This window comes from Blennius ocellaris (genome assembly GCF_963422515.1).
Source record: "Blennius ocellaris genome assembly, chromosome: 15".
NCBI lineage: Eukaryota > Metazoa > Chordata > Actinopteri > Blenniiformes > Blenniidae > Blennius > Blennius ocellaris.
In genome coordinates, this window is record NC_137664.1 from 1,292,228 (window position 1) to 1,306,614 (window position 14,387).

At 43.5% G+C, this 14,387-nt stretch overlaps 1 protein-coding gene and 1 pseudogene across 2 annotated transcripts in view; both read right to left on the reverse strand.

Moving 5' to 3' along the window:
* Window positions 1–1,800: 1,800 nt before the first annotated feature.
* On the reverse strand, window positions 1,801–10,881 carry tbx5a (T-box transcription factor 5a). The gene is made up of 4 exons (XM_080509983.1): window positions 10,484–10,881; window positions 5,789–5,880; window positions 4,090–4,322; window positions 1,801–3,537 (listed from the first exon to the last, which is right to left on the reverse strand). Exons 1-4 carry the CDS (start codon window positions 10,619–10,621, stop codon window positions 2,921–2,923), a joined length of 1,080 nt encoding a protein of 359 aa, XP_080366109.1. The 5' UTR covers window positions 10,622–10,881; the 3' UTR covers window positions 1,801–2,920.
* Window positions 10,882–11,808: 927 nt separating this feature from the next.
* The window catches only part of LOC308140167 (mediator of RNA polymerase II transcription subunit 13-like), an 88,359-nt pseudogene continuing 85,780 nt past the window's right edge, over window positions 11,809–14,387 (reverse strand). The window contains exons 20-21 of the transcript XR_013937239.1: window positions 12,987–13,063; window positions 11,809–12,006 (exon numbers count right to left, since the gene is read on the reverse strand). The product of XR_013937239.1 is annotated as a mediator of RNA polymerase II transcription subunit 13-like (transcript). The remainder of the gene's footprint in view (window positions 12,007–12,986; window positions 13,064–14,387) is intronic.

Here is a 14,387-nt window from a genome sequence, read left to right on the forward strand (position 1 = left end):
TATTCACGTTCCAAAAATATCTCTTCTTGCATTTAAAAATTTTTTTTTTAATTCAATACGAGATATGATCAAAGAAATCACATCAAAGTAATTTCTCGTTTCCAACATCCATACAAAAATCCGTGAACACAAGACAACCACAAACAAATGTGTTATTTTTATTAATTTATTGCAGGTATTCTGTTATGTACATGTTTATTTACAAAGGGTAAGCATGTGTTTTTAATCTTGCGTCGATACTTTCCGATAGTAATCTCCCGTTTTCTACATAAGTATGATTAGAAAAAGTCCTATACCATCATAAAAAAGCAGGCTATTTAAAAAAAAAAGAAAGAGAGAAAGAAAGAAAGGAAGTGGATCATCTCTCTTTGATTCATGCAGGAGCGAGCTAATTTACATAATTGAAAAATAAATACTATTGACAAATACCAATCCTATCGACTACAAGCTTTTAAACATTAGCTTTTGTCCACGTGGGGGGAAAAAACCGACAAACCTCTAAAACTGCTGCATGATGTGTGTCAAAAAGAGAGAAAATTAAAAAATCAGCGTCCAAATTTACATTTTGATTGTCGGAGAAGTGCCATTTTGAGGATCCGTGTTAAAAAACAAAAAAACAAATGATCCACTGGGTTTCACAATGAAACTGCTGAAAACACGACAAAGACAATTTCAACGTTCGCAGGTTTTTTTATGTCGAAAATATCGAAAGGTGAACAATCGATGGACTGGAGCAAAGTTTCACACACAAGAAATGATTTATATTTGACTTTAAAGATTAAAAACTGGGATGGTTGGAGCATGTTGCTCACGTAAAGGTGGATATTGTGTTTCCTGTTCTTTTATATCTACATTTCCATCTATTAGCCCGTGAAAACAGTGGGGGGGGGGGGGTTTGTGAGTGTGTTTTATTAAATCTCCAGCAATGCGTCGACCATCCGTCTTAAATCCGGTGTTATTCAACGTATAGCTGCTGGAAAACCTGAGGACCTGAGGGAAGCCATGCACGGGGGAGGACGTGCAGACGCGAGTGGAGGAAGTGATTTCAGAAATAAAAGTAGGGATGACTTGCTGAAGTGACGGAGAAGCAGCGGAATGGTTTGAAGGAGATATTGATTCAGTGGATTTTAGATTTAAAAATTAGTTTTTTTTTTTAATTTCCTGTGAACTGCAGTCGACCAAATGTTCTGCAAACATTTATCCATAGGGCCATTTATTCCCCTCGATGTGGAGACACTCAGTGTATTTAACCATTTAATTCCTGAGATGACTCCATTGACTCAATGTTGAGCTTTTCTACAAGAAATCCTGGTTCCCGCAGTCCAAAATCTTCAAATGGAGAAACGGGGAAATAAAACCATAATTACCTTGAGATTCAAACTTTAAGGTTTTTCTTTTGTTCAGACGATGCGTGATGAAAAAAAACGAAACGTGAAGCCATGAAGAATTGAGGATTAATGATGATAAAACAGTGAAATGTCTTTATGTTCGCGTCTTCTGGTTTAAATCATCTAGCGCGTCCTTTGTCCGTCTCTTTGTGGGGGGTTTCCCCCCCCCCGCCCCCCTGTGATGGACTCGTTGGTCCAGGTGTGGACGTCCTCCACTCCTACTACTGGGTTTTATTGTGAAAGGTTAGAGGACCGAGTCCCGGAGGTTCGACTGACTGGAGTTGAGCCTTTTTCTCCCGCTTGAATTATTTTTTTATGTTTCGTAAACTGTTGGACTTGTTTTTTACCGTATATTTTGTGTGCTGCAGCACAGTAGCCCCCCCCTCCTCCCCCTCCCCCCCCCCAAGTGTTAAATATGAAGCATCGTAATGCATCGTGTAAAAATAACATAATTGCCGACCCAAAGCTGAATCGTTTAAGTTTGTTTAAGTCTCTTTAATGGTGTTTTACCATCTTGGTGGATTTAACACTCGCGTAGCGTCACGGAGCTGATCGCTGCAATGCATCATGGGAGTTGGCTTAGCGGCGTTTCAAATGTTAGTGTTGGTCACGATCGTGTCTTTCTCGCTCAGTTTGTGTCGTTAGTTAGTTGATCGAGTTGAGTTTTTGTAAGTTGGCCACCGGGAGTGCAGAAGGTGTTCCTGTTTTGGAGATGTCAAAACAAAAGCCTCCGTTGGAGTGAAGTTGGCATAATAAAGGTGAACGTTCACTAAAATGTGACGAGACTTACAGAAATACTTTGAAGTTCTAGTAACAGTCTACAGAGGGACGTTTAACACTGATTATCAGAGCCGTCGTTTAACTTCAGTGCAGAAGCTCAAACTATTCGATTGTCATGTTTCACATGATGGGAGTTGATCTGACTGCGACCAGGCGATTTTAAAAAAAAAAAAAAAAAAAAAAAAAAAAAAAAAAAATCCCTTGTGAAGATTTGAAAACAAGTGAATTCCCAGAAGAGCAATAACAAAAGCTCAAATCTGCTCGATTTAGGACGAAATTTTTTTTAAAAAAGCAACTTTACACTTATTAACTCGTCCACTAGAAAAATCTCAAAACGAGAAACTCGGGCTACTGCGACGGAAAGTTTAAAGTCCTTTTGTTTTTTTAATACAAATTGGGAACATGAAGGCAAAACAAACAAAAAAAAACAATAGTTTTGTACTTAATAGGAAAAAAAAAAACAAATTCTATTTACTGATCTCACTTGACATCCAAACATCTCAGTTGGTTAGAAGAAGAAGAAGAAGAAGAAGAAGAGCTGGTGTCCGTCCCCGTCCGGCTCCTGCTCGTCTCTATAAGTGCAGATTCTGTCCCACAAACGTCCGGGGAGCCGAAACCGACGAACAGCAACACGTACTAAAAAATATAAATATAAATTTATTGAAACCCTGCCTTGTTTTGGTCCTTGTTTTTTTTTTTCCCGGTTTTTTTCATTGAATTTCCCTTCGCGCCGCCACCGGTCGGAGCGTCTCTTAGCTGTTGTCGCTCCACTCGGGCAGGATGCTGACACTGTGGACGGAGTGGTACTGGTGCGGCGACAGGGTGCGCGGGATGCCGTGCGCGTAGAGGTACTCGTTGCCCTGCAGGCCGGCCGCCGCCGCCGCCGCCGACGACGACGACTGCATCCCGCCGCCGGGGCTGCACTGGCGCCCCAGAGTCTGGTGGCCCATGGGGCTCTGGTACATGGCGGCGTGGTGGCCGTCGCCCAGCTGCGGCGAGCCGTGGCCCCCGACGCCGACGCCGCCCAGCCGGGACACCAGCGACCCCGAGGCGAAGTGGGCGGAGAAGTGCTGGTAGGGCAGCCGCTCCATGGGCTGCATGGCGGCGACGGAGCAGCCGCCGTACGGCGACACGCCGGCCCACGTGTTGCAGCTGATGTCCTCCAGGCTGGGGACGGGCTCGGCGCCCTGCGAGGTGCTGGCGTACATGCAGGCCTGCCGCTGGCTGGACTCGCCGCGGTACGGCCCGCCGGACAGGCCCAGGGCCTGGCCGTACGCCACCGGCCGGTAGTAGTGGTCCTCCTCGCTGGACGAGCTCTCCAGGTAGGGCTTCTTGTAGCCGTGCTCGCCGGAGTGGCAGTCGTCCTCCACTGCGGGGGGGGGGGGGAGGGGCAGAACGGCAGTACTTTAGTCTTCAAACTGGAGTAGCCGTAGTTTAGTCGGTATAAAACAAACGTGACAGGAAGTCGTTCCTCCCCGCGGCAATAAGAGTTTTTAACTCGTCTACCTCCGTCAGAGCCTCAATATAATCACTCCTGCCCATGTTCCGTTCTGTGTTTTACTAAATTTATGTCCCACCCAGATATTTTTATATTTTTATTTTTTACTTTTATATTCTATTCTATTGTATTTCATAACATTCCTCGGTACCAGATTGCTGCAACAAAACAATTTCCCTTCGGGGATGAATAAAGTAATTATCTCATCCTTCTTATAGTTCGTGAACGAAGGTTTCGTCCGAAGTGGAACTTATTTTGTCGAAACCCCCCCCCCCCCCCCCCCCCCGGGGACATAAAACGCTTTTATCCTATAAATCCTATCTTCTATCCATTTTTTAAAACTCGTCTTAAAACCCATTTTTTTTAATTCTTTGGCTTTTGAAGCCGAAGCCGTGCTGAGTGTGTCTCTTCGTCACCTCTCACCTTTCCTCTTGATGCAGTGGTACTCCTGGCCGTGCTCGTGCGGCAGCGGGTACGAGCCCGACTGGGGCAGCATGTCCTGCGAGGTGCTGGTGACGCCGTTCTCGCACGGGGCGTACTGGGAGCCCAGGGCGCCCGGCGTGGCCATGCCCTGCGCCTCCCCGCCGAACGGACTCTGGCTGGAGCCCACCCGCTGCCGCACCGTGCTGCGGGGCACCACCGGATACTCCTTGGTGCTGCGGGGCAAACGCGAGGACGGCGGTGAGTGACGAACACGCGAGAGAAATCACACCGTATGTGTGCGTGCAGCACATGACCCAGACTGAAGCGAGGGAGGAGGAGGAGGGGAAGAGAAAAAAGCCTCGTCGGGAGACTGAACAGCTGTTTTTGTAGTTTAGTTCTACCGCGGATTTCAGCGGCGTTCACCAGCGGTGGCTCACTCCCACTCTGGATCCCGAGAAACACTCCCCTGCCGCGGAAAGAAAAAAAGAAAAATGCTTTTCTCTCCCGTTAACCCACAGGATCCATCAACGGATCATTTTGATACTTTCGGGTCTTTGATTTCTTTGATTTCTTTGATTTCTTTGATTTCTTTGATTTTTTTTTTTAAAGAGTCGCTTCAGTTAGAAAAAGTGACCTGGCTTTTGCAATAAGCTCTCCTCATAAAAAAAAAAAGAAAAAGAAAATGTAACCAAGAGCAGACTCGCCTTGCCTTACTGTACTCCGCAAGGGTCGGAACCAAAAGCGCGAGAGATTGATGGTGCGGTCTGGACGCTCACCAGCGTCTCCACGTTTTGTGACTTTTGATAGCTGAAGTGCAGCTCGCTCCGAAACGTCGCATTATCTCGCGGCACGCACCTACTTAGCGCGTGTCCGCTACGATCCGGCGTGCAGCTAGCATGAAGGTACGGGAATCTGTCGACATTAGGGGGATTTTCTGCGACATAAATCAGGTCTTTAATCTTAAATGCTTGATCGGGAAAGGACTTAAACCACCTGTGGCTTCGGGATGAAGGTTTCAGGACCGACGGAGGATTTTCTTTTTTTTTTTGCGCCGTGTTGGAAAAGCCGGGTAGCTTTTCCACTGATTTTTTTTTTGGGGGGTGGATTTCTTTATTTGAATCCATACGGAGTCTGTATATGGGCTGCCTCAAAAAAAAAAAGACAGAAAAGGGAGGGGTAGGGTAGGGTGGGGGGTTTGAAAACCAGATTTTCTCCTTTGAAAATGTGTTTTCCACATAGTGCGGGCTCCCGCTCCGTCCCTCATCTGGACTGAATAACAGAAAGGGAGAGCGAGCGATGTGGCTGTGGACTGCCTTGGCCATCTGACCGGGCCATACCCACGAGTTCCAGGACTTAATGCACACACACACACACAACCACACACACACGCACACACAGGAGATGTTCCAGTGGTGTTTCAGAGGTTCTGCCAGATCAGCCATAAAAGTCTCCAGCATGAAATCTGGCCGCCGATCAAGAGCTACACTTACATCAGTGAAAATAAAAGTCAGGACCGGCTCACATTTGGTCTGATTGGAGGATTAAAGAAAAAATGGGGGCTTGTTAAGTGACAGTGTGATCAGGATGTGGCTGATCCCTAAATAGGGGGGCTGAACTTTCTGCTCCCATTTGGACATCGGTTTCAGCGGGCGTCGGTGTTTCCAGAGGTTTCGAACCAGAAGAAGAAGAAACGCGCCACCTTTGCATCCGGGACATCCGGTGCAGCTCCATGTCGTCGCTTCCGCGGAAACCTTTAGCGAACGGGTTGTTTTCGATCTTCAGCTGCGTGATCTGGAATAGAAAACAGGCCGCGGTTCAAAAAGATGTAAAGAAGTTGCACCAAGAGAACTTTTCAAATGCTCATAGAGGACGGGAGGCGACGTTTTGTACCTTTCACGTGACGCACGAGAGCCATTTGTCTCGTTAAATAGTGAAATATTTGTGGTTTTGTTCAGTTCATAGCTTTATCAAATACAAATAATCTTTAGTTCCTTCAATTAAGTTGCAAAAGTTCCTAATTTCAGCCTTGAAATATCCTGCAGTAACAAGTCAGAGCTTTATAAGAGGCGAAGGGAATTTAACTACGTAGTTTGTCAACTTAGAAATACTTTATAAATCCCAGAGGGAAATTCTTTTATAAGACATTTTAACCCTTTATAGGGCATTTGTTCAAATACCCAATAAAGTTATCCAAACATATTTAAAATATGAAACTATGTTCAAATATTCCAAGTTTTTTCTCCCATTAATCGTGTTTGAACGGTGTCGTGTACCTTTTACATAAACATGTCTCATTAAATCACCATTTTTATTGTGTAAATAGTGAAATGTTTGTGGTATTGTTCAGTCCGTCGCTCTATAAACTGTTCTCACATATAAATAACACAAATGTGTGTATTTTCATTTACTTAAGTGGCAAAGCTTAAAAGTCTCCCTTGAAGAAACGTGTTATAAAAGTGTATTTATGAGGCGGATTAAACCTTCATAAATAAATACCACGTCCCGGAATGTCATCGAAGTACAACTAAATACTGCATCGTGAGTGTGAAACACATGTTCCACCATGTGGAGCATGAAAAGTGTCGCTGGAATTCGTTAAAAGATCGGCGTCAAAGAAAGACGTGTTTCTGCAACGGACATGTAGAAGCTCTGAGCACAATCAGGTGAAGGAAAATATTCTTTTCTGTGGGGGGAAAATATGATCAAAACACACCAGCAGCTGCCCCTATCAACCAACGCGCGCTTCAGGTTTGAAATAAACAGGAAGTGATGTAATAATGTATTATTAAAACGGTGGTTGAACGGAAACAGTGGCAGGGATCGTGAAACGTAAATAATAGGCTCACGTTTGAAACGTTTCTGCACAGTTACCTTGAAAATCTCCTCAATGTGAAAGTTCCCACATGGAAAGAACCTATATAAACATATAGGTTTTAATATATGTGACATATATAAAATTGGCCGTTTTCCTATATTATATGTACATAAATGCACATATATGTACACATATACGTGCACACAGGCACCTATATAGGTACATATATGCACGTATATATGTGTGCATATATGCACCTATATGTTCTCGTATAATTGTTTTTTAGTTAGTTCTTAATTATTGCCTTGATAATGTATGATGTAGATATGGGCGATATATATGTGGAAATAAAGAAGCAGTACAGGAGACCTATATGGCCTGTATATTCACATATATGCACCTCAATTTTGCCTATATGCTGCATATATACGCATATATGCAACATACATGTGCATATAAACTGCTTATAGGTTTCATATATGCACATATATCCTCGTATAGGTTCTTTCATGTGGGTTATCGGACACAAAGCTCTATTTTTATCTTTTCAATGTAAGTAGATGTGATGAATATGGGGGAAAAAAAGCATTTCGATTTGCAGGGTGACTCCTTGATCCGTCTGTGGGTTATCGGAGTCTTTTTTTATTTTTGTAAACTTGTGCGATGACAATATTACAACCTGCCCTCGTGCAGCACGGGCTTCAGGTTTTCCTCGAGCTCCCCGGGAGGGTGAACTTACAGATTGCATTTGCAGGAATTGACGTTTTTTTTTAAGAGTAATTCCGAGTTTAAACGCAGCCACGTCAACCTTCCTGCACCGGATCGTCCAGAACAGTGACTTGATACGAAGCGGAGAGTTGGCAACGAGACGAATTCCACTTATAATGTGATTTTTTTTGTATTTTTTTTAAATGCATTCGGTCAGAATGTGTTCGTCAATAGAGCAAACAACGCAGAGCGTGGCTCTCCAGCCCGCAGAGGTTGGCCACAGGCCGGGGACACCCCTCGTCCTGACCGCCGCCCTGGCAGCTCGTCCTCCCGGCGGCTTCCAGCTTCCTGACACTTTAACAAACCTTGTCAAATCTCTCCCGTGACACTCTGCTACCTTTTCTTTTTTAATTATTATTATTTATTATCATTTAATCCTCGCTCCCTTGGACTCCACTGCAACTTTTTTTTTAAATTGACGCTGATATTTATTCATAAAATGTGACTTGTTGCACTGGGTGGGCTTCGAGGACATGGAGACAAATGTGAATGTTTCAAGTGTGGACTGAGAAGACAACCAGTGCAAAGTTAGATCCCAACTTCAAAGACGTGACTTTTTATTGGTCTGTGTGTGTCCAAACTAGGCTCATTAAGAACCACCGCGGTCTGCACTTCACATATTTCCAGATGCTTTGGAGCAAATTCACGAATAAAAAAATGACAAAAAACTCAAGTGAAGCAGTTTATGAAATAGAACTTAAAAAATGAAGCTGCTGGCTTATATTCATGTTTCCCAAAAAAAAAATCCAAGAAATCCATGCGAGAGAAAAAACAAAACAAAAAAACCCCGTTTTAATTGCAGCTATGAGAGGAAATACTAGAAACTCGAGACTTTGGCTGTTTTCATTAGCGGAGAGTCTAACAGGTGAATTGGACACATGCCTGCAGCGCATATTGCTTTGGCAGATGTTAAACGGTTTGATTAGACAGTTGTGGTCGAAAAAAAAAAGAAACAAGTTTAAAAAAAAAAAAAGTAAAAACCGGCCTGGAAATCAGAAAATGCTTGTTTTTTTTTTTTTTTTTTTTTCCTGCAGGTCTGGAAAGCCCTAATAATTAGCCCTCCGGGTTACGATCGCAGCCCCCAGTAACGTGTCTGAAAATAATGAATGGTTTCTACAGAATGTCGGTCATTTGCGCTTCCTGTTCCCAGACGCGCGGAGGGTTCTGATTGGCTGCGGCCACGTTACGAGCTTTTCGCCCCTTCCTCCCATATTCCCCAAACTAAAAACATATATAGGCCTACATGGGTAAATGATGTTAAACAGACGCTGTTTACAGATATTTTGTATCCCCCAAGAATGTTTTTCTCTCCCCCCCCCCTCAGAAAATCTGGACAGAGTAAATATTGAGGTTGTTTTTTTTTTTCTTTTCCATGCGTCGTCCCTCAAGGTTTCGCTCACAAGTGAAGTTATAAACAACTCCGAGGTGAAACGGGCTTGAGAAATTAAGAGTTAACGGATTAATTTGACGTTTTATGCCTCTTATTTTCCTTATTAGTGATTTAAAATAACACATATTATTTACGCAAGTTTTAAACATTCAAAACCTGAAGAACTATATGTTAAGAATTCATCTAATCCAAAATCTTGCATTTAAAGGTGTTTAGATAGTTGTTTAAAATGTATTGAGTCCTGAAACATGAACGTTATTACGCAATATAGTATATTTAAAGTCTGTGTAAGTAAACTCTCTTATGTGCTCTTTAAATAAAAATGTTAAAGTTATTTAAAATGGCCCAAATTCACTGTATTTCATCATTCCAACCTCCGAACTTCTCGATTACCTTCTTGCCTAACAACAGTCCGACTCCCCCTCCCGTGTGATGTATTATCTCAAAATGACTTATTAGAAACACGAGGAAACCAGAATTAAAGCACTTTAGAAATAATAACTCAAATAAAACTATAAAACAAAGGAACGTTTCAGATTTAAAAAAAAAATGCAGTTTGAGAAATATATTCAGGTATAATTTTATAATAAACCAGAGGAGGAATGGACAGAAAACAGGGCTGCATCCTTGGCGCGTCTGTGCGTAATGACGCATTGGAGGCCGTTAGAAAAGTGAGAATGAATCCACAAATACACCAAAACGATAAGATATATAATCTAATATGTGATCAAATTCATTTTGCACATGCATATAACTGAAATTAAGTTAAACTATTCTTTTTATTTTATCAAAATGATTGGCTGTAACAGCAGCGGCCGCGCGTAAACGTGTCAGTCTTATCAGTTTACATTACTATTATTATTATTATTATTATGATGATGATGCAGGAAAGCCAGATCCAGTTTATCTGCAGCAGTCTGAGTTAAACAGTCGCTTGAGGTCAGACGTCGTCTCTCGGTTATCTGCAGTTTTTCCCTCGTCTGTCAGTGACTCAGTGATATCAGCGAGTATCACGAGACTTTGAACTCCGAAACATGCCTTTCTTTTTCTGCTTTTTCTGCTTTTTTTCCCTCCTACCCTCAAAGCTTGCCACAAAAAGCTCCAGAAAATCCAATTAAAGTCTCCCGCACATGGTCAAATTGCTCCCTTTTTAAAATAAATATATAAATAAAATGTAACGGGGGGGGGGGGATTTTGTATAATTTAGCAATTTGTGCAGCCAGATATTTCCCCCCGCCACCAAATACAACAGACTGCATGTTTACTTCTGCAAAGATTTTCCTTGTTCTAAACATTGTTAAAATTAAACCACCTCATAAAAAAAAAAACAACGCTGTGAATTTAAAGTGGCCTATTCAGTATGTTATAAAAAGAAAAAAAAAAACAACAACAAAGAGAATAAAAAAGAAGGAGTTTCTTACCTTGTGGTTCTGATAGGAGGTCACCGCGATGAAGGCCGTCTCCGGGAAGACGTGCGTGCAGAAGGCCGTGTTCTTGGAGCCGAAGCCGTTGTTCTCGTCCGCCTTCACGATGTGGATCCTCGGCTGGTACTTGTGCATCGAGTTCAGGATGATCTGCGAGTCCACAGTGGGGACCAAGTCGTTTTACGCAATGGAAGCGTGTCATTAGAGAAAAGCAGCCTCTTTAAAAACAAACAAAAAAAAACTTAAACTCGTCGAGGAAGTTTAGTCACACACGCGAGGTTGTTTAGTTTTTTTTTGTTGTTTAGTTTTTTTTTTTTTTCCAGAGGAGGAACAGTAAAACTTTGACAAGCCTCCGGAGTGTCTTACAATGCAACGCAAATCGACCCATAAATTCCCTTTTTCTTTTAAAAATTGTTGCAACAAACACTTTCTGATGCTTTTGTTTACTTTGGCGAGGCTTCAAATCGTGCATGGCGCATTTCCACCAGAGAAAAGCCGAAAATAAATCAACAATATATGCAATTCACTTTTTTAAAACACATGCAAAATAAAAAAAAATGTTCCTCTTGAGGAAAAAAAAAAAGAAGTTATTTATAAAAGTGCTGTAGACACAAGTGTTTAACCAAGTGTCATTATTTGCAAGATGAAGAAGTATTTTGACATAAAGCAGCAGGATGGTTGTTCCGCACATTGTTAACAGACTGGTGCGAAGCCTGGAAGCTAAAAATCAAACATTTATACAACAACTTTCTTTTTTTTTTTTCCTCTGGAGGGAATCAGTCAAAAGGTTCTTTTGTTATCAACGTTGCACAACGTGAAATAACTGCGTTAATGTGCAAAATACATCCATACTTAACAGAATGGTGCACAAATCTATCAGCGGAAGATGCTTATTATTCCTTGTCGTGAATAAACTTGCATTTATTCAGGATAATGCAAGTTTTTTTTTGTATAATTCTTGTTTCGCGAGAAGCTTTTTGACGCAGCAAGGATGTGCAACACCGGTTGCAATGAATACCTGTCAGTCCACGATATGAGGAATGTGGCTTTTTTGTGTGTGTGTGCAAATAACTCCTCTGCTGTTAAAGTACAACGGGGGAAATGGATGCACGACGGCGGTCAGATTAACGAAGATGAACTCGAGATGTTTTCTGCAGGCAGTTTTTCATGCGGCGGAGCCCAACAGCTGCTTCTAATCCAACACTCGTCCTCAATACATCAGCTCTTCTCCACTTTTTTTTTTTTTTTTTAAATTTATTACATAACGTAGCGCAATTGGAGTTGCATCGTTTTTTTTTTTGGTGGGTTGTGTTGCATTTTTATCAATTGCTTTCCATCAACTGCCTCCAGTGCAGGTCCAACTTCAGGCTCCCTGCAGCGGGGAGAGCGCGAGCGCGTCGCCTCCGGAAGCCGGCCGCCGGCGGCCGGCGGGGCGACAGTACGACGCTCCGGCTCCCACGCAGCCGAGCTTGAGCCTTGAACTTCTCCTTGTGAGAATCTCTCATCCGTGGATCTTTAATCTAATTGTCTTGACGGATCAAGGAGTCACCCTGCAAATCGAAATGCTTATTTCCCCCCCCATATTCATCACATCTACTTACATTGAAAAGATAAAATAGAGCTTTGTGTCTTGCCTTCCTCTTGACCCCCACTTTTTTTTTTCTTTTGCGCCCCCATACCCCCCCCCCCCCCCCCCCCCCCCCCCCCCCTCACCCACCCCAGGCATTCCTGCTATATCTGTTATCTGACAGATTGTTTTTGTACCTGCCAGCCGGGGAAGAGGCGAGCTCTGCCCCCCCCCCCCCCCCGGGCCTCCAAGTACCTGTGGGGGCATCGTGTGGATGTGACCCACAGTCCTTTTCTCGGAGGCGAATGAACCATGGAGGCCTACATAGGCCACACAATGGTCATCCATTGTTGACCCCCTGTTGAACTTGATCTCATTTCATGGTGCAGTAGGTTTTCGCAATGGGCAGGAACTGGGTAAAAGAGCGCTTCAGACATGGACCTTGTTGATGCAAATGATTTAATGGAAGTTACTGACCCCACCGAGAGAAAGGGGAAATTAAGTGTATCATAGTGAGGAGTCGGAATATGTGCGGCTTTTTACTTTAGATATGAGTTGATTGTATATGTATGGAGTTATAAAATCGTGTTGTCAGTCCGGATTCACAAACGAAGCGTCCATGAATAGAGATTCTTGAAAAGTGTGAGCTCAGCATGCAGGGGGGGGGGGGGGGTGGGGGGGGGGGGGGGGGGGGGGCGGGAGAAAAAAGTAGGTTAAACAAGAACCCCTTTACAATGCCGGCATTCATTACCGGCTCGGTATTTGTCATAACTAATGTCGGGGACGAGCCGCAAGGAAGAAGCCGATCCGTGCGGACGCGTCATCCGCGCGGCACGTCGCACGATTTAACAGCATGAAGACGTCTGCCAACGGCAGATAGACAGGGGACGCGCGCGCGAGACGCGCACGAGCATTTCGCCCTGGGAAGCAGACCGCGGCTTCCTGCGGTCCGGAGCAGAGCTCGTCCTGCAGCGGGGCGGGAGGGTTGCGGTGGTCGTCCGGGTGCAGAGCTGCGGACCACCCACTGGGACCCCCAGCACACGCCTCAGCCCTGCAGTGGCTGCTTTCCCTGAGCCCCCCCCCCCCTCCCCCCCTCTTAAAAAAAAAAAAAAAACCAACAACAACCCTGTGCATGATAGTAGTTAATGATAGTGAGGGATCACCGCGGGTCTCGGGCCGCTGCCCTTTGCTTTCAAGTCCCACCACATCAAAGAGCCGAGGGATCAGCGGGCTTTGTACACCATCATCTCGTGCTCATCGCACGCTGCCATCGCAACATAAACAGTGCGATCCTCACACCCCCGCCCTCCCCGGGAGGAGGAGGGGGGAGGAGGAGGAGGGGGGAGGAGGAGGAGGAGGGGGGGTGATGGGAGAGATGAGCAAACACTGAGAAATATTCTGAGCTGAGCGGGAGATCAAAGCAGGAGCGACGGCTCGCTTCAAAAGAGCAAAACTGTTTATATTTAGAAATTCAAATGAAGGAGGGGAAGAAAAGGAAAAGGAAAAAGGACAAATAATTCTGCAAGAACAAACTCGTGCTGTCGTGCAGCATAAGAACGTGTAAGGAGGCCTCCACAGGGGGCGCCAGAGAGCGGGGGGGGGGGGGGGGGTTGCTGATTGTTCATATAAAGAAGTAAAAGTGAAAAAACTATCAATCAGTCAGTCAAAATGCGGATTTGAAAGAGAGTAGGGGTCTGGGAGACGCCTTTTCCCAAGTTTTTCCTTCAAATTCTTTATCATAAAATCCTTATAGAAAGAAAAAAAGTGAAAGCGATTAATCACTTTTCTAAAATACATATTTTAAAGGCTGGACTTATTCTAAGTGTGACAGAGACGCGTTAAAATGACAGATAGATAAAAGATGATTTGCGAATCGAGAGCAAAATGTAAACTGGGTAACAACAACAATATCTTCCATAGTTCTAAACAACATTATCGTTCAAGAACGTAAAATGTTGTCATGATTATCTTGTTTTATTATCTGTTACTCTGGGTTTTTTTTTTTATAAAATATGTTTTATTGTTCACATTCTTTGTTACTGTGAACAGAATGAAGATTTCTCCACTGGAGGATAATTAATAAATTGTCTTGTCTTATCTTAGCTTAGCTTAGCTTAGCTTAGCTTAGCTTAGCTTAGCTTAGCTTAGCTTGTCTTGTTTTTGTCTTGTCTCGTCTCGTTCCAGTTCGTCTCCTCTCATGATGTTTATCAGTAAAATTTCAGTAAAATATGTTAAAAATCTAAAGAAAGTCCATTCGTGGAAGTACGTAACTTCCTTTCACTACTTATTTGCAACGATCCTATAAAATAAAAGCATGCAGAGTGATAAATGACA